Source organism: Xenopus laevis, chromosome 7L (genome assembly GCF_017654675.1).
Source record: "Xenopus laevis strain J_2021 chromosome 7L, Xenopus_laevis_v10.1, whole genome shotgun sequence".
Taxonomy (NCBI): domain Eukaryota; kingdom Metazoa; phylum Chordata; class Amphibia; order Anura; family Pipidae; genus Xenopus; species Xenopus laevis.
In genome coordinates this window covers 5,730,187-5,750,911 of record NC_054383.1, presented here as the reverse complement: position 1 = coordinate 5,750,911, position 20,725 = coordinate 5,730,187, and the positions used below count along the sequence as shown (strand labels likewise).

The window sequence follows — 20,725 nt, the reverse complement described above, 5'->3', positions numbered from 1 at the left end:
ACGGCAGTGAGGTTGGGGAATACCCTGTCCAGTGACGTTGTGAGGGCAGATTCTATCAATGAATTAACAGGGCTTGGATGTTTATACAACTTGAGATACCAATCAACAACAGACTTTAGTTTCAGCCCCACTATAACAGGGACCATTTGCAGATATGTCAACTAAACCCATGTCATTAGGTGATGATGATTCACTCATGCCAGGTCAGTCCGGGACCTTATTTCATGTTTTCATTCAGAATGAAAAGGTATTAGGTTTTAAAAAAATCCATGACTGGAGCATTATTTTGGTTGATAACAGATATCCAGTGTTATAAATGATAACCTTGATTTTAAGCAACCTATGTTGAGTTTGGCCCTTCATCTGTCTTATGATTAGAAGAAACTGGAATGGATGAACTGGCTGAACAGCAGAGTTTCTGAATGACACAATAACTGGCTCATAATAAAAACCAAACGTAACCTTTCTTATTAATAAAACCTTTTAATGAGAGGATTAACAAAGGTGCATTCTAATTGCAGAGTATAGGCTTACATGTTATAATAGATCCAGTTAGGTGTGAATTGTGGTACTGTTCATTAATCTAGGAGTCTCTCTATTGTTTAAGTTGGATAAGGATTTATTTTAGAGATACATTTCACCCTGATTGTGTATTTGGGTCAGAGGGCTGATACTATGTGAAAACTATTGGTCTATTTGTTTTCTTGATAAACATATTTGTCTTAGTGCTCATTTATTGTAGATGGGCAGTTGGTGTACTTTTATCTAGTACAGCACTGGGCAATGTCTAAAATTACAATTCAAAAGTTGGGTCCCAATATGTTGGACTCCCAGCGCTTGTTAATAAGCTTTAAATCATCCTGGTAGATTTAATCCAACAACATTTGGGGACCAAAGGTTAAGAAACAAAATTCTCAGGGGTCCTCAATCATTATTACCCATGAGCCACATTCAAATGTAAAATGAGTTGGGGAGCAACACAAGCATGAAAAGTCCCAGGGGATGCCAAACAAGGGCTGTGATCTGTGATCTGTAGCCCCTATGTGGACTGGCAGCCTACATCAGGCTCTATTTGGCAGTACACCTGTTTTATTGCAAACCAAAACTTGTTTCCAAGTTCAGAATTAAAAGCACCTGCCTTGAGACAACTGAGAGCAATATACAAGGGTTTGGAAAGCATCATGTTGCTCATGAGCCATTGGTTTGGGAATAATGTTCTAGAACAACTATAGGGCAGCAGAGTAAAACTATGTTTTTACCTTTCTTCTGTATATACCCCGGCTTTTTTATCTTCCTAATTGGGCCACCTGACATTTGTGGGGCCTCACAGAAGTGATTTAATAAAAAGTACAAGTACTAAATCAATTTGCTTTTTAACTTTTAATATGTCTAAATTCATAACTGTATAGGTGCAGCTTACCAACCCTGGTCTAATACTAACATACCACAGCTGCCTTCAGTAACTCCCCATTGACACTTCTTCCACCATCTAAGATAAAAGCAACTAGCCTCCAATGGCACACTTCTGACCTCCACCATGCTCCGGATTGTCTTATTCCAAGAGCTTCTAACTCTAGTGCCTTTTTTACTTCTCCTGCTCTAGAGAGGATATTGTCCTCGTCTATTTTGAAGGGAAATCAATCCCCGACTTTGAACATTCTTTGATCCACATGAATGGTTGCAATTAGAGTACTAGCTACAATCATTCTGAATAAAGGAAATGTGACACCCCTACTCTATGATGAAAAAAACTCAATATAATTAAAATACATCCTAGCTAGCATCTGAATGTGAATGCTAGGGGTGAGTATAGTTCACACTGTTCCAAAATTCCACCATTATGAGCTGCAATGGTGCCAAGCCTTTATTTCTAACTTATCCAACCAGCAACTCAAGGCTGCCAGCTAAATTGTGGAGCTTCATTATTAGATCTTGCAAACTGAGCAGCTCAGAATGGTTGAGCTTAGACAGATCTGTTATTACTCGTTTCAAAGCTGCCAGGAAACAGTACTTATATATTTACCTGGCATAATATTTGTGATATTGGACTTCTAAATTAGGAAATATCATACCTTCTTTCTTCTCCTCCCAGATAACATAATGTTGTGAATAATCAGTAATGGTTTAATAATGAATAATAATAATGATTTAAAGAATAATGCTTTGGAACCAAACCTAAACAGTAGGGTGCAGGACAAAATAATAGGCAATATATTAAACCCCTTCAGATAATCTTGATTAGAAATGATGCTGGTGATATATAACAAAAAATAAAAAACTCACAACTATATAGAGCAATATGAAATCTGCCAATGGGTGGGCTCTATATATGCATTTTTTGTTGCTTATCTTGGGATATACCCAGGCTGTATTTTCCTATTCAATGCCATACAATCCTACAGTTGGGTTTATCTGCCATCAGAGACACAAAAAACTACTCTACTATCTCTGCTGTACTTTCAAGTGACATGGTTCATTATGGTACAGTATTAATTCTGTCAACCAGCTTTAAACAAAACAGGCCATTTTGTACAACTAAAGCATTGACCTCGGATGAGACTCACCAGGAGTTGTGTAACCTACATCAAGAAACCAAGAGCCTGGCACATGGAATTTCTCATACCCACAAGACTAACAAAAACAATAAAAGTTCTTTTTAACTCAGCTCAACATATCAGGTTGTGGTCATACCTGCACTCAGATATGGTAAATTGGTAATGAGGAGATTAAAAGGGATGGAGGCAACTCAAGCTGATCCTGTAAACTGAAGCATTTAATTTGGTAACAACTCCCTATCTTATAAAGAAATTGCTTGGATTTTTACAACTTCATTGTGTTTCTTGAGGAACATATTTGCAGAAAGTCTTACAAGCTAAAGTCTCCTCCAACATGGGAGGAAAAAGATAAAGCATGGCCCTTATTATTAATTTACCCTTGTCACGTGTAATCAAATGTTTTAGGGACTGAAACTTTATTTTATCTTGTACAAGGCTTTTTAAACTAGATATCAGAGCCATGAGAGTGAAAGGGTTTTTGATCACCAGGTCATAACCCAAACTCACAACTTCACTGGTCTACACAGTGTTGTCACAGGCCTGTCCCCTGCCCGGATTGTACAGCCTCAAAATGGGGTTGGAGCTTCCTAATGTTTGCATCTCAAAAATAAGCAAATTGAGGATGCTTAGGGGTTTGATGGTGGACATCTATGTACCTCTGTCAGCTCCTCAATAATACAAGGCTGTTAATTGCAGGGTGCTCTTTATTCATACTGGAGCAAATCTGCAGGTAAGGGCACAAAGTGCAGAAAAACATAATGGATTACACAACGTCAATCTCCTTGTATTTTTTGAGGCTTATATTTCATTAATGTCATAATGGCAGCAACTAATGGCTTCAGTAACTAATACTATATGTTGCTGGACACAGATCTGAACACATTTGTTCTAGGTTACAGTTTATGCTCATCCTGATAATTTCTCCTGAAGACTGTGATGGCCAAAATCAACCTACAGAGATCACATGGAAATGATCACTGATGAGGAACTACTGTGAATGTTACATAACCAAGATCTGTAGTGTGTATATAGAGCATTGCTCACTAAGTATAGGTATCATTGCACATGCCCCATGTATCACTGTCTACCTGTGAGTTTATGCAATATCTGAAATCCATCTATAGATAGATTTCTCTTTAATCATAGCTGCCACTAATATATTCAGATGATGGCAAACCCAAAATCCAGATGTCTATAGTAACTGCAAACTATCGTTTTAATGTTTTCCCATGTACCAGCCCAACAGTGAGATTGTATTTAAATGCTTTCCATGGTGTTAAAGTAGATTCTATTTTCTTTTTGCATGATATAGTGCGCCCCCCCAACCCAGTGTACCAGATTATAATAAAATAATGATTTCATCAAAAAAAGTCAATGGGGTCTATCAGTAGGAATTATGGAAAAATCAGATGGCACTCAAGTAGCAATTGTGCTGATATTTTCAGTGCTGTATTGAGATCTCCACACATCTATCAAAAGGTTGGGGTCATAACATGTCTTTGAAGGCCACATCTGCTACACTTAATTAATTAATTAAAAGGCAAATAATTAAAAATATTTTTTTATATCTGATCGTCAGTTTTTTGCTGCTTTTCTATTATTTCAGTAGACCTTTATTGATTAGACTTTCACTGTACTAATGCCTGTAATAATTGTACTATATTGAAATATTTTGTCTACACAAGGTTCAATATGACAATTCATATTGTGATAATTATATGCAAATTTCTACTCTAGCAAAACATAGATCTGGAATAACAAGTTTCTGCTAATAAATGAATGAGTCACTTTGTGCTTAATAGAGCTACTGTATATCTGCAAGAAAATATTACATCACACCTGCTTAATAAAAGGCTACATGTCAGGGTTCTAAACCTTGATGTCCTCAGAGGAGCTTCAAACTGGTCTGCAAATACCTCCAACAGCCAAGTTTATGTAGGATCTAAGCTGCTACTAACTTGTCACGGTTCCTCTTTCCTTACTTCCACTGAGATGCTCTCTTATGCCGAACTCCTTCACCTAATTGAGGCCACCAGAGCTGTATGCCTTCCTTGATTAGCAAAAGTCCTAACAAAGCTACAACCACCCCACCTTATATATGATTATTCATCATCAATTATATGGAACAACAGATGTTTGTCAGCCCCTGCCAATGCTAAGAAATATAATAATGATCATGTATGGCATGGTACGTGTAAATGAAATAGGAAGAGAGACGCAGAACTTATAAGGAACAAAATCCAATTTTCGGTGGGGGTGCCTCTCTCTTAATTATGCTCATGAGAGTACCACTCTGTAATCTGACAGAAGAGCTCACACACATACCACATTTCTAGGTGGAATGGTCAAAGGCTACACTATGAACATGTGTTGCTTCATGATTTCGCTTTGTTCCACAGACTGTAACCCCTAAATCTGTCTGGTTCAAAGATTCTTAGTATATGGATGGCCATAGACCAAGTGTATAATATAAATTACTCTTTGGTCAATGACAAACAATAAAAGCTCACAAGTACAAATAAAGGGTTGATATGATAGTGGAGAGTGGTGCAGCACGCCTTCTACAGTAATGATATAACATAGTTTATGAACAGTCCACAACATTACTGTCCCTTACAATGCCCCAGGCTTAGGGGCAGATTTATAAAAGGTCGAAGTGAAAATTCGAATGAAAAAAAAATCGAATTTCGAGCTAACTAGGGAATAGACCAAATTTGATTTGAATTTGAAAAAAATTAAAAAAATTGAATTTAGAAATTTATCATGTACTGTCTCTTTAAAAATTCGACTTTGACCGTTAGCCATCTAAAACCTGCCAAATTGCTGTTTTAGCCTATGGGGGACCTCCAAGAACCTATGTGGAGTCAATTGGTGGATTTTGAAAAATCAATGTTTTTTTGGGGAAAAACTTTGATTCGTACGATTTGAATGCGCTATTACTTCGATTTGTATGATTCCAATTCGATCGAAAATGGACCTATTCAGCCAAAAAAAAAAAACTTTTTTAATATAAATTTCAGTTGGTCTTTTTAAATTAGAATTTCGAGGTTTTTCAAATTCGACCCTTGATAAATCTGCCCCTTAGTGTTATATCAGAATGACTATCTTGTCACATCATAGTAACATAGTAAGTGAGGTTGAAAAAAGACACACGTCCATCAAGTGCAACCTCTTAAGTCTATATATAACCTGCCTAACTGCCAGTTGATCCTGAGGAAAGCAAAAAACCCTATTTGAAGCCTCTTTGAAGCCCTATTTGAAGCCTCAGACGGGGAAAATTTGGATGGCTTCAAATGGGGGTTTTTGCCTTCCACATGCTAAATTTCACTTTTGTGTATTCTACCTGACACTCATTCTTCTTGATCTTCTCCATAACCTTTCATTATTTCACTTTTCAATTGCTGGTTCTTCTCCTGTGTTTCTTCATAACTTCCTACCTTTTCTTCTTCTTTGTAACCAGTTTTGTTTTTTGTTAACTTATATTTTCATTTGTATTTAGTCATAAAAAGCAATAAACAGTGCAAATTAAACACTCAACATTGCATAATATCAGAATTGCAGAGATATCTGTTTCGTGAGTAATTTGCGATTGGTTTTGTACCCAGTTTTATCCCCTTAATTGCTTTTTCTTACTTCCGCCTAAGCCATTATCCAGGTCCCCCACTCTGAATCTAAGTCAAGAAAAACAAGCCCATTCCTTTCAGTGCTCTACTGCAAATTCATTTTTTTCTTCCTCCTTCCCAGAAAAGGGAAGTCAAGGGAAATCTAGGACTGAATCCAGAGTAATGTTTATTTTCTTCCAATGAAAATGTTAGTTTGAATCAGAAACCCCGTCAGTTTTATTGTATGGTCCTACACACATTTTGGGTATGGAAAAGTGTCCATAATTTACATCAACAGACAGAAGTGACAGAAATACAGACTTTTTTGACTTCTTATTTAATTAATATTTTTTTTATCAGTTTATACATTTTATAAGTAACTGCATAAGAGGAACCCCTGAGTGCTGACAGCTAGTATTTTTTCGAATGTTGTTTCTTTTACCAAACAAGGGAACAACTTGAGTACAATGTGCAGTTCTTCTGTTTGCTTCAGTGAAGGGCGTTGATGACAGATCTCCTGTTGCATAATCAAAAACATGTTTTGTAAGGAGAAAAATTTCACTTACACTTATACACCTGTGCATCATTTAATGGGGTGCAATTTGAAAAAGCCCATTCATGTTGCTAATACATTTTATGCCCTATACACAAACACATTTTATATGTCTATGATGTCATGCAAAGAAGTTTGTGGAGCTTTTGAACAGGTTGTGGGCCATAGAAATCACTCAAAGGACCATTCCTGGCCCTGGGCCTTCAGATAGAGAACCCTGTTCTAGCCTAGTCCTTTGTAGACCTCAATTTCCTAAACATATACAATTACCAGACATCACTGGACAGAGCATGGATGCCAGAGCACAGCAAATCCACTCTCATCTGTAAGAAATCAAAGTTGACAATTTGCACCTTAGCCCTACACATGCCTCCAACATCCACCAGTTTGCAAATAATTGGGACAATTCAGTAAGAAAATCTTGATCTGCAACTTGCACATGATTTAAAACAGTGGACTACAGTAGTATATTGGTGTCACATCATGGCAATTGCACTGCAAAATATTTAAATTACCTCGGTCATAGTAGTCATAGACATGAACATACTGGGGCTGGAGGTCCTGCACTCTTTCACTTATATCTAGAGTTACTGACATGGAAACAGGGTCCCTTGAGACCTACAAATGCAGAAGAAAGTCAGTTGTCCTGGGAAGTCAAAGCAGAGGAGAGATGTGGGGAGGGTTGAGAAGGAGATTGTGTAGACTGGAATAGGGTAGCAGGAAAAAGTAAAGGCACTTCTATGGAGCATATTACCACCATTTAAGTGTTGCACTAGAGATAACTCTAGTTAGTGATTTGCAGTTACCATGAGGCTGTACTTAAAGAGTAACTCACAGGCTCAATGTACACTATCAGGTGATTATTGATCTGTTCAGCTTTCAAAACATCATCGTGAAGCTGTGGAAAGAGTAGAACATTATAATTGAGAATTTAGTGTTTTGCGAAGCCCCTGAATTGAAATTATACAAGTCATAAGTTGAGGGATGACCCTACAGCACCAAAGACTAAGGTAGCAATTTATTATATGATGTTTCCCAAGAAAATACACATGGACCAGTAGCTGTGAACAGTGGCATAACTAGATATCACTGGGCCCCACAGCAAATTATTTTTCAGGCCCCTAAAATGTTTAGAGGTTGACCTGTTTTACCAATATTTATTGAAATTGTATATGAATTAGGGCCTCATTGGCCTCTATACCTCCTGGGTCCCCCTGCAGCCGCAGGGTCTGCTTCCTCGTTATTCCGCTGGCTGTGAATGCAGTACATGTTAATGGATGTGATATGGGTGTCTTCCCTAGTCAGTGTACCTAGTGAGCCCCAGGTGAGCAGAGGGTTAGGAAGATGCTTATACAATTAAGGTGTTCTAGATAGGATTTACAGATGGGGACCTTATGATAGTACCACCAGGAATGGTCCTCTATGTAAGGTTACCCACCCACATATATAGAGACCAGCTTCACACACTTTTTTATTTGTTATAAAAATGTATTGATATGATTTGTACATCACAAAAAATTTACAAAAATTAAGTCTACCTTAGATGCTTTTTCAGACCCTTCACTTAAAGCTGCCATTCAAACCCATTGGACATCTACAAACAGCTCATGAAATACCCCTTGCATTACTCCAAACAGCCCTTAACCTCCTCATAACATTATGTACCTTTGCCAGTGACTGATAGTCAACTGTATATCCAGACAGCAACTTGATGTCAACAATCACCTGGTTGGACTGGTTTTTGTTGCCATGGTAACTACAAAATAAATAAGAGGTCAAAAATTGAGTAGGGAACCAGTGAAGTGAAAGGGCCATTTAGATCACCATTATTATGATGCTCTGGGCTTAGTTTGAGGGTGCAAGAGCCAAACTAAAGGTGCCATTTGGTCTAAGCAACTTGAGCAGTGATGTAGGACAAATTGTAGGGATCCTGGATAACATACTGTATGACCTGGAAAAGTGATGGTTAATGACAAATACCTGAGATTGATGGAGAAGGAATAAGCAAATCCATTTACACAGCTACTTGATGGGGATGTTATGGAGATGGAAAAAGTTGAGTTTCCTTCCAGCACTGGGGCATTGTATCTCACTGTGCTCTGGGAAAGAGAAAAAACTTATGAACCATCAGTTATTAAAGGAAAACTATACCCCCAAAATGAATACTTAAGCAACAGATAGTTTATATCAAATTGAATGACATATTAAAGAATCTTACCAAACTGGAATATATATTTACATAAATATTGCCCTTTTACATCTCTTGCCTTGAACCACCATTTTGTGACTCTATCTGTGCTGCCTCAGAGATCACCTGACCAGAAATACTATAACACTTAACTGTAACAGGAAGAAGTGTTGAAGCAAAAGGCAGAACTCTGTCTGTTAATTGGCTCATGTGACCTTACATGTGGTCTGTATGTGTACACAGTGAATCTTACGATCTCAGGGGGCGGCCCTTATTTTTTAAAATGGCAATTTTCTATTTATGATTACCCAATGGCACATACTACTAAAAAAGTATATTATTATGATAATGGTTCATTTACATGAAGCAGGGTTTTACACATGAGCTGTTTTACTCAGTATCTTTTAATAGAGACCTACATTGTTTGGGGGGTATAGTTTTCCTTTAATATGAACCCACCTTGATTTGATAATGAAATTAGAAAATTGAGTTTCTAAATAAGGCAGCATTACCCTACATTGAACCCAATATGCATTGATGGCTCCCAGTTATGTGCTTTGTTGTTTAGTGTATAGCATCCCCAAAACACAGAACAGATCACCGAAGGAATCACACAGCAACTGACTGATTGAAGCTTTCTTTAGCTTTTGGGTCTGTATTCTGGGAGTACTTCAGCATGGAGAATACAGTACTTTACCAAAATATTGGATCCTGGTGAAGACATTTTGATATTATTTAGAAACCCTGTTTTCTGGGGTCAATTTTGTTCAGTAATAGGGGATTCCTGTTTTAATGTAGCAGTGTTATCCCTATCAGGGGTTTCTTGTTGGAGTAGTACTGGAGTAAACAACAGCCTGTCCCACTGACATGGAAGTTGTAGTTCCCAGGAAGGGTAGGCAGTGGCCATTGTTGAACCGAAATTCTGTTCTTTGGCTGCACATCAAACTGAGTGACCATGACTTGGTTATTGGCCCCTTTCTTGTACACAAGGCAGCTGTACCCAGAGAGAGTCTGCAGGCCACCACTGTGTCCTAGGGACAAGTAAGAAACCTTCAGTTTAAGTCTCAAAAAATACAAAAATACATTGGAACTGAAGCTCAATGCTAGATAAATCCAAAGGACAAAAATAGATGCTTCTGAACTACAGTATTAGTAATAAATCAGCTACAGGCAGAAAACAACATAGGTCAAAGGAATGTTCTTCAAACAACATACTGTAGGATGTGAGAAGCTACTGTGTAGTTTTGTTTGTTCCATCAAGTTCCATATCAACACGAAGATGCAAGGGTTCCTCAAGATGTAGAAAGTTCAAGCATGCTGTAGTGTTCACCAGAATGGGGACAGAGAATGCATACTGCCTGCAAAGCAAAAAAGGAATTGTCAGCTCATTAGGTATGGGATCCGTTATCCGGAAAACCCATTATCTAGAAAGCTCAGCATTATGGAAAGGCTGTCTCCCATAGATTTTATTCAATTTTTTTTGAAAAGATTAACTAAAATTATAAAACAATACCTTATACATGATCCAAACTAAGATATAATTAATCCTTATTGGAAGCAGAACCAGTCTATTGGGTTTATGTAATGTTTACATGAATTTCTAGTAGACTTAAGGTATGAAGATCCAAATCATGGAAAGATCCATTATACAGAAAGCCCCAGGCCCAAGCATTCTGGATAACAGGTCCCATCCCTGTTTATAGGGTCTGGCATTGTGTGTGGATATCAAGAATTATGACAATATATCAATAAAAATAGCTTTTGTGGAGCCCAGGGAAGGACCCTATCAAATGTGCAATATCACCATAATTATATATTGTATTTGAATGAGCAGGAAAAACATTATCCTCCTCGTGGGTTTGGTGGGTCCTAAAATAATGTTATTGTTGGCTGCAGAAATTTTTCGTTACATAATTGTATTTATCCATTACTTACAGCTCAGCGACCACTCCACCGATGAGACCCAGAATGGAAAACCAGCCTAGAAACCTCCACTGGGTCATATTTCAATCTCAAAAACTTACTCACATGGGACGTATCTCCTGCTACAAATACCCGAGGATACATCTCTTCCCTGTCTTTATACAGTTCAAGAAAGGGATGAAACTTAATTATGACTGAAACGGATTTGGAGATAAGTTTGGACTAAAGTAGGAACAAAAAAGTCATCTCCTATTGACCCTGGACTTGGATTAGGAAACATGAGCTCCTTCTGTTAAAGGTCTGTTAAAGGAATAGAACAATGCGTGGAACACAGCCACAGAGCACTAATGTATTCTCAAGCTAGCATTATACACAACAAACCAGATATGCAATGTGGTAATTTTTAACATTATTGGAAGTCCATCAAACATGTTAAAGCCCCTGTATGAGCTACTGAAGTCTGATACAACAGGGGAATGTTTGTACTGCTTGTGCAGTTGTACTATGAATACAATGGCAGCTTTACCCACTAGAGTCGACTTATCATTCTAGGCAAAAAAAAAAAGTGTATATTAATTATCACCAAAAGAATGCACTCATTATATGACTAAACCACCTGATAGGACTATAAATACAGTGGGAGTCCTCCGGGTATTTAAACAACAACTTCAAACTAAGAACCATGTTAGGAATCCCACGTATTGAGGGCTCACACAGGTGAATTGTTATCAAAAAAGCTCACTTTAGTGTTAGAACAGCAAAATTATACATATACTTAAAACATTATTACAAAAACAACAGTGACACATGAGTTCTAATATAAAGGCCTAATAATTTATTCTACACATAATACACCAAATTTCTTAACAATAAGGACTGGAAAATAATTGTGGATCTCAAGGAGGCACAAAGGATTTTCATCTACTGCCCGTCCTGATCAACCCCAATTTCACCAAATGGGCTTCTTCACAGGGGACAAACAAACCTGGAAGGCTGGGCGCTTACCTGATGATACGGGACAAAACTGAGCCACTCCGCAGTGGTACAGATGAAGCCACTTGGATTTGTGAGTTAAATGCATCATGACTCAGGGTTAATTGAAGAAACTGTGTTATCTAAAGTCATCTTAACTCATTTAACCTTTTCATTAGCATACGAAAGCACCATTGTTCATAATGGTAAATGCTTTAATTAGATGGGATGTTGTGACGCAGTTTTCTGTGTTAAAGGAGATCAATGTGATATCTGTGTTTAGTTATTCTGTGTCAAACAGACAAACAAAAGTGGCTGCATCTGTATGGGGAGAGACTGGGGACCTGGTATTGACCAGCGCTGTGCCTCCACCTAGTGGGATCTGGGAATGCACCTACGGGTGGTCCCACACAAAATATTAAATGTATAATAATAATGTAAAACAATAAATCCAGCAGCACTCCGATATGTGATTCAATTGTTTATTCGTGCCATTAGCAAAGCGATGTTTCGGGCTATTCCAGCTTGATAAAGGGCTGGAATAGCCCGAAACGTCGCTTTGCTAATGGCACGAATATACAATTGAATCACATATCCGAGTGCTGCTGGATTTATTGTTTTACTGTGGATGTATTCCATGGCAGAGAGGAACACAGCTGTGCACCCGAAGCTTTAAAAGGCGATTCAGTGTAAGTGTGGGACCTTTACTGATTTGACTACAAAATATTAATGCCCACACAGTATTGGTTAAACTGAATAACTGTTTATCTAAAATAAATTGCCAACTAGTACATGCAGCGCTGCTAACCGGTGGCAATAGGGCCTCTCTAACTAACTTGCTGTCTACATAACTAAAAAAGGCAAAGTCCTTTAATGTCCTTTCAATAAACAGTCTCTGTATCTTCAAGCGCTTCTTTTGGGAACTGTCCCTTTAAACAGGATACTCACTCCAAATGCTCTTCGGATGATTTACAGTTTGTCTTCAGGCAAGTCCAGGACAGTCAGACATACAGTGAGACTAGCAGCCCCTTTGGATGCTCAGACAGGAATCTCCTGCTGGTTGTTCCTCCAGTCTGGATTCCTTTCTCACTCTCTGTCTCTCCAGGCACAGTATGTGGATTCCCTGCACCAGCCTGATCCATGAATGCTTTTGGTGGCGCCTCTCCCCACACTCTGGGCCCACCAGCAGCTCTCTGGTCTCTTTCCCTGTCCACCATGTGGTTCTCTATGCCAGGCTTTATTCTTTTGTCAGTATCTGTGACTTCCTCTTCCTGCCAGCCACTCACTAGCTGCTGTGTCACTTCCTGTTGCACCGAGATCACTGAATAGCTGGTTGCTAGGTAACAGCTTACAGCACACAGACACAAGCTCAATGCCTGAGCCCTGCTTATAAAGATAAATGCAAGGGTTTTGCACTAATTCCTACAAACTCAAGGGATAAAACATAATCCTAATAGATCCCCAGTAAGGCCTCATCTGGAGTATGCAGTGCAGTTTTGGACTCTATAAATGAGCTGGAGAGAGTGCAGAGACTAAGTGCAACTGGATGAGGAAAGACTAAAAAAAAGAGCCCCCCTACTTTAGACTTGTGAAATAGAACTTTCATATTAAACAGTTGTAGGGGAGCTGCGTATTCTCATCTCTTCCCTGTGTTGTTCTGAGCAAGGAGGGGAGGAGTCCCAGGGAGGAGGGGGAGGAGTCCCAGGGAGGAGGGGGAGGAGTCCCCAGTGAGCTGACAGGAAGGAAGTGCTGCTGTGAGAGAGAAGCAGCAGAGTGAAAGGGAGGTGCTGGAAGGTCCCACATATTAGTGTGTGTGACAAGTCAGTAGGGAGAACCCCAGTGGCAGAAAAGCTCCCTCTATTTAGGGTGTGGAAGGAAAGGGGTCAGGGCTCTGCAGAACAAAGCTGCTCTTCTCAGGGCATGGGAAGCCACAGGGAGGTGGGGCTGTTGGAGGGTGTGGGGCCCCTGACATGGCAACAAGGTGGGCCCTAGACCTCCCAGTCAGACACTGAACATGTCAGCAAGTGATCACCAGTAATGGACTTCAGGCTCAGCATTAATTGCATAGAAAGAATTTCAGAGCCACAAAACATAAACAACCCTGTGGTTACTAGATAAGCTCTGCCATTAGCTCTTGTTTAACAACATCTAATTATCAACCAATACATTGTCTGCTGGGAGTTACAGTAATCACAGATGTCTGTTTGGAGACCAACAACACTAACCCCGACCCTAAATGCTCAGTGACTGGACTGCAACTTGTTCCTACTAAACTCCTTTATTGTACGATCCCTACATTTTTATGTATTTTCAAAATGTACCTCAATTTATGCCCAAACCAATCTCCAATTGTGTGAGCCAACCAGGGATACAAATATGGCTCATATAGAAGCAGAAGACACAAAAGAATCCCCAGACAACAACCGCTATTTAAAAGAATTGTTCACCATGAAATCAACTTGTAGTAAAGAGTGTAATTGGTCGTCATTTTTTATTAGTTGTATTTTTTTTGTATTTTATTCAGTAGCTCTGCAGTTTGCAATTTCAGCAAGCATCAGGTTGCCAGGGTGCAAATTAACCTAGCAACCATGCATTTATTTGAATAAGAGACTGGAATATGAATAGGAGAGGCCTGAATAGAAAGATGAGGAATACAAACAATACATTTGTAGTCTTACAGAGCATTTGTTTTTTAGATGGGGTCAGTGACCCCTATTTGAAAGCTGGGTAGAGTCAGAAGACAAAGGCAGATAATTCATAAAACTATAAAAAATAAATAATGAAGACCAATTGGAAAGTTGTTTAGAATCAGCCATTTTATAACATACTAAACGTAAACTTAAAGGTCAAGCACTCCTTTAAAATAGGCTATTCTATAACATACTAAACGTTAAAAGGGGTGGTTCATCTTTATGTTAATTGCTTTTATTTTCTAAACCCCAGAGGCTGCGTGAAATCCATGAAAACACCAGTATCTGTCCCCTGCCTCCCTATCTCTTTTTAGCACAGTTGGACAGTACTAAATGTCTTGCAGTAACAGAATAGGAATATTTCAGCTGGACCACGGGCTACAAATTCTTGCTTGGTTTCTTTAAATATCTGTCAGTATGATGTAGAGAGGGATATTCTGAGACAATTTGCAATTGGTTTTCATTTTTTATTATTTGTGGTTTTTGAGTTATTTAGCTTTTTATTCAGCAGTTCTCCATTTTGCAATGCATAGTATGCTGGTTGCTAGGGTCCAAATTTGCCTAGTAACCATGCATTGATTTGAATAATCTATAGGAATATGAATAGGAGCGGCCTGAATAGAAAGACGAGCAATAAAACAAACCAACAACAATACATTTATAGCTTTACAGAACATTTGTATTTAGTTGGGGTCACTGACCCACTTTTGAAAACTACCTCAGATATTAAAGACCAGCAAGTTCAGCGCCTTCCCAGATATTCTGTTTAAGGTTCTCAAGAGAACATTTAAGTTACAAAAGGATCTGTAGCTCCACATCAGATATTATGATACTACAACTCCCAGAATCCCTGTCAAACACACTGAATGCTTATGAGTTTGGGCAGTTACACCCAACAAGTACAGGAAGGCAAAGCTAATGAAAAGCAACACCTTAATGACAAGGGGACTCCTCAATTGAAAATGAAATGGGGTAAAATGGCCCACAGAATTTATTCAAATAAATCTATTAAAATTACCCGTTCAGGCAACGTCCTACCGCTGCTGTGACAAATAAAGGGGGTCATTTACTAAAATCTGAATTTAGATCATATTTTATTTTTTTAAAAAACATGACTTTACTCCCATGCCCACTTTTAGCTTATTTATCAATAAAAAAACCCCGATTTAATTGGATTGCCGAAAAACTCGATAAAATGGAGCGAAAATCTGAATTGTTCTAAATGTTTGGGCTTTTTTTCCAGAATCATTCAAATTTTTTGAGTTTTTGTCCATAAAAGTCAGATTTTTATGGCTAAACCCAGCACAGACCAAGAAAACTTCAAATTGAGATACTGTATGTGCCTCTCCCATGACTTATACAGAACCTCAACAGGTCGGAGATGGTGGATTTTCAGATTTTTTTGGGTTATAATAAATCTCAAAACAATTGAGAGAGTTTTCTCTCTCTAAAAATTCACATTTTATACTGAAAAAAAACTCAAATTGTTTGAGATTTTAACATTTGGGTTTTATTAAATAACCCACTAAATGTAAAATGCATGATCATATAGCTGCTTTTTTGAGCCAATTATGCCACAAGAGGGAAAAAATCCCTTCCTGACCCCAATGGCAAGTGGAAATATTAAAGGGGTGGTTCACTTTAACTTTAACTTTTACTATATTATAGAATGGCCCGTTCTACGCAACTTTTCAATTGGCTTTTGTTTGTTTCTTTTTATTGTTTTTGAATTATTTGCCTTGTTCCTCTGACTCTTTACAGCTTTCAAATTGGGGTCACTGACCCCATCTAAAAAATCAAATGTTTTCTAAGGCTACAAATGTATTGTTTTTGCTACTTTTTATTCCTCGTCTTTATATCCAGGCCTCTCCTATTCATATTCCAGTCTCTTATTCATATCAGTGCATGGTTGCTAGGGGAATTTGCACTCAACCTTTGATAAATATGCCCCTACAAAACCAAGTGAAATCAGGGAAATGTTTTATGTATAAAATAAAGGTGGGACCACAAACAAACAACATAAATAAAAGTAAAATAGGGGGGAACTTGAAATTGATGTTTTACTGTCGTTCCTTTTTAACATAATGTTGATGTTATTAAACATATTCTTATCATTGTTCATCTCAATTCAGTTATTAGTTAACATAATCTTTAGCCAATAGGAATACTTCCTGTGCACCTGGAATAACATGGCGATGTCATAATAGTCAGGCTTCGTTGCTATGGCAATGGCATTATGTCACAATGACCTAAGCAGCCTGCTGACCTCACCACCTGAATAGTATCAGTTGCTGATTAGCCACCGATCGAGTTGCATCAAGACTCTTAGGTGCTAATCAGTGACTATTTAAACAACCAAATTTCAACAACCAGTAAGTACATAGATATTTCTAAGCTGCCTACATTACTTTATTGCTAATTAGATGCTTAATTACCAATTACTAAGAGTTATTTCATATACAATACAAATAATTTTACTCTGTGAGTAGATTAGAAATGGACTTAATTATATGTAATACCCGCACTTACAAAGATTATTTTTTTTGTTTAATGACGTATTAGTATTTTAGAAACATAGATCTATTTTTCCAAGGAAATATTAAAAGGTTCATGTTCAATTTGATATCCTAAACTCACTGTGATGTCATAATAGTCAGGCTTCGTTGCTATGGCAATGGCATTATGTCACAATGACCTAAGCAGCCTGCTGACCTCACCAACTGAATAGTATCAGTTGCTGATTAGCCACCGATCGAGTTGCATCAGGACTCTTAGGTGCTAATTAGTGACTATTTAAACAACCAAATTTCAACAATCAGTAAGTACATAGATATTTCTAAGCTGCCTACATTACTTTATTGCTAATTAGCTGCTTAACTACCAATAACCAATGCAATACAAATAATTATACACTAAGGGGTAGATTTATCAAGGGTCGAATTTTGAGTTTATGGGAGTTTCTAAAAACTCCCATCAACTCCCATCAACTTGAAATTTAAAAAAAAAGAACAATTAAATTTATTGAAAAAAATCAAATTTTTTTAAAAAACGGGTGAATAGGATCGAGCTGCAAATTCAAATCAAATTCAAATCGAATTAGATCGAATGTGTTTTGAGTTTTTTCACCAAAAATCTTTTTAAATTTTTTTAAAAAAAAACATTTTTTTTCAAAAGTCCACCAAATTAATCCAAATTAATTGTAGGAGGTTCCCCCATAGGCTAAAACACCAATTCAGCAGGTTTTAAATGGCGAATAGTCAAATTTGAATTCTTAAAGGGACAGTACATGATAAATGTCAAAATTCAAATTTGGAATTTTTTTTAAATTCAAATCAAATTTGGACTATTTGCTATTTGAATTACACTAAAATAAACTCAAAATTAGAATTTAAAAATTTGAATTTTCAATTCGACCCTTGATAAATCTGCCCCTAATAGTAGATTAGAAATCGACTTAATTATACGTAATAATTAATGACGTATTTGTTAGTATTTTAGAAATAAAATTTTAGAAATAAAATATTATTAAAAAGTTCATGTTAAATTTGATATCCTTAAACTCTGTTTTTCTTTTCTAATTTAAGATTAATCAAAATGAGTAAAAGAATTCGAAAAATCTTCAGAAACATATTTCAACGAAAGAACAAGGTAAGACTAAAATGTTGGAATTATTTAGGGACCAGGGACATTTACAAGGGTACAGCCATCATGATGGTCTCAAGGAGACTTGTCCCTATTCCTCTATGTAAATGATAAAGATTTATTTAAAGGAAGTAACACAATACACAACATTAATTTTGCTTTCACTACAAACCAATAGCCTGTAATTCATTCTAATGCAACTCAATTGTATAGGAATAAATCTGTATATATTTACTCTTTCACCCATAAATGTACAATGTTTATTATACAGACATCAATACGATGCTATAAATGCACAAGACATTTTTCTGTTGATCTTTGTATTCAGTTTAGGATTTAATTTTTTGCCTTTTTCTTTTCTTCATTTATTAAGGACAACATTGAAATTCAGGAGAAAGAAAAATCCCTGAGCCCAGAACCTACAGTTGAGAAAGCTCCAGGTAAGGAATCTATAGATTTATATATAGTGATAGACGAATTTCTCCCGTTTTGCTTCACCGAAACCTTTGAGAATTTCCAGTGAAATAAGCGAAATGGTGAAAATTTGCGTTTTGCTAATTTTGCCGCTGGTGTCAAAATAATTTTGCCGCCTGCGAAATTCCGACGCTGGCGACAATTCTGACGCCCATTAAAGTCAATGGGCACCCAGAATCGTCGCTGACGCCTAGAATTGTTGCCCAGGTCCAAATTGTTGCTGGCGTCCAAATTATTTTGATGCTGCTGAAAACTCAGCGATTTTTCGCTGCAATTTCGCAAATTTGCTCACCACCGGCGACACGCCAAAATTCGCAGTGAATTCGCACCTGGCGAATAAATTCGTCCATCACTATTTATATATATTTATTTCTATAATTTCTGTCCTACTTTATCTATAAATTCTAAAGAAATTTTTGTTCTCTATTTTACATTATAGAAGGAACCAAGAAGCCTGGAAAGCTCAGAAAACTCCGAAAGAGAATTTCAAGACTCTTTGGATGTAGGACGAGGGTAAGGGTGAAAACTTCTACATAGTAACAAGGGAATGGGAACATAAATCATCTGCCAATCACAAGCCCGTACATGATTCCAGGGCAGAATCTGATTGGCAAGTTCATTTATTGGAGCTCACTGCTTTATTGGTTGGTATTTAGCCCTTGAGCCAATACTGTTTGTGGGGTATATTTGTCAAGGCTCAAATTTTGAATTGAAAAAACTTCAAATTCAAAAAGACCAACTGAAATTAAGTTGAAGTTTGTTATGGTCGAATAGGTCCATTTTCAATCGAATAGGTTCGTATTCGGCTGAATTTGAATCATATTAATTAAAGGAGTATCGCAATAGATCGGATTCGATTCAAAGTTTTCCCCAAAAAAAACTTTGATTTTTCAAAGTCCACCAATTGACTCCAAATAGGTTCTAGGAGGTCCCCCATAGGCTAAAACAGCAATTCGGCAGGTTTTTGCAAATTTTTAAAGAGACAGTACATGATACATTCTAATCGAATTTTGCCAGTTCCTTAGTCGAAGTACACAAAAAATAGCTCAAAATTTGAATTCTTTTCATTCAAATATTCACCTGGACCTTTGATAAATCTGCCCCTAAGTCATAAGAGCAACAGAATATACGATTTTCAAATTACAATAATTAATAAATAATTAATAAATGATTAATTGTGACTTTCGCTTGTTTCTTCTATAGCAATGCAGTAGCGATTTTGCAGATGAACCAGAATATCCTCAAGAAGATGTGGAAGAAGCAGTTACTCCAGGTAAAGATTTTTAAGGAAAAATAAAGAGCAAATACGATCACAACCCTGCCTAACACATTGTGTATCCCTAGATGCTTCATTTCCAGCTCAGTGCATCTAAATACATCACTCACATGCCAAATAATTCTAAATACACTCCAATATAAGGGATTGAGCTGTTCTAGGCAGTGATAGTTATGTCCTTATATACATATTTCCTATATTAGAGATGCACCGACTCCACTTTTTTGGATTCGGCTGAACCCCCGAATCCTTCGTGAAAGATTCGGCCGAATACCGAACCGAATCCGAACCCTAATTTGCATATGCAAATTAGGGGTGGTAAGGGGAAAACATTTTTTACTTCCTTGTTTTCTGACATAAAGTCATGCAATTTCCCTCCCACCCCTAATTTGCATATGGAAATTAGGATTCGGTTCGGCTGGACAGAAGGATTCGGCCGAATCCGAATCCTGCTGAAAAAGGCAGAATCCTGGCCGAATCCCGAACCGAATCCTGGATTCGGTGCATCCCTATTTAATATGTAGAGTTTCTAATGGTGTTTGGTAGAAACTGATGACTAGTAGTTGAACCATTGTTTGTCTTTTTCTCTAGCTTCTTGTAGAAGACATCGCTGGATGGAAAATGAAGATCCTGCTTGGAACGTGCTGGTGAGTTTGGTGTGTGGGAAGGATAATAAGACACTGTTTTATTATTCCCATGGTATTGAGTGAGTGTTCTTCTTGTATCCATTGCAATTTTATTTTCTCCATTAATGCTTAATGTTATCTTTTTTATTTGCCCTTGCTTTAGGTCTCTAGTAGCAACGTAGCATCTATACAGGTTTTCTATGAGGATGATGATATTGAAGTCA

At 37.4% G+C, this 20,725-nt stretch overlaps 1 protein-coding gene across 3 annotated transcripts; it reads right to left on the bottom strand.

Moving 5' to 3' along the window:
• Window positions 1-6,375: 6,375 nt before the first annotated feature.
• On the bottom strand, window positions 6,376-13,045 carry LOC108696035 (murinoglobulin-2). 3 transcript variants are annotated; one of them, XM_018225017.2, is made up of 8 exons: window positions 12,742-13,045; window positions 10,114-10,256; window positions 8,691-8,809; window positions 8,376-8,466; window positions 7,546-7,608; window positions 7,226-7,328; window positions 6,981-7,033; window positions 6,536-6,674 (listed from the first exon to the last, which is right to left on the bottom strand). In XM_018225017.2, the coding sequence occupies exons 2-7, from the start codon at window positions 10,153-10,155 to the stop codon at window positions 6,987-6,989; spliced, it is 465 nt and encodes a 154-aa protein (XP_018080506.1). In that variant the 5' UTR covers window positions 10,156-10,256; window positions 12,742-13,045; the 3' UTR covers window positions 6,536-6,674; window positions 6,981-6,986. The 3 variants fall into 3 exon arrangements, with proteins under 3 accessions (XP_018080503.1, XP_018080504.1, XP_018080506.1); XM_018225014.2 differs by lacking the exon at window positions 6,981-7,033 and having other exon boundaries at window positions 6,376-6,674; XM_018225015.2 differs by having other exon boundaries at window positions 6,532-7,033.
• Window positions 13,046-20,725: the final 7,680 nt, after the last annotated feature.

Excerpts from the sequence above, each read along its gene's own strand:
- LOC108696035 (XM_018225014.2), bottom strand. The coding sequence starts at position 10,155 with ATGGAACAAACAAAACTACACAGTAGCTTCTCACATCCTACA. Across the intron at positions 7,329-7,545 it reads TGATAGTGTACATTGAGCCT|GTCTCAAGGGACCCTGTTTC; the intron begins GTGAGTTACTCT and ends CTGCATTTGTAG. Across the intron at positions 6,675-7,225 it reads CTATGACTACTATGACCGAG|GAGATCTGTCATCAACGCCC; the intron begins GTAATTTAAATA and ends ATTATGCAACAG.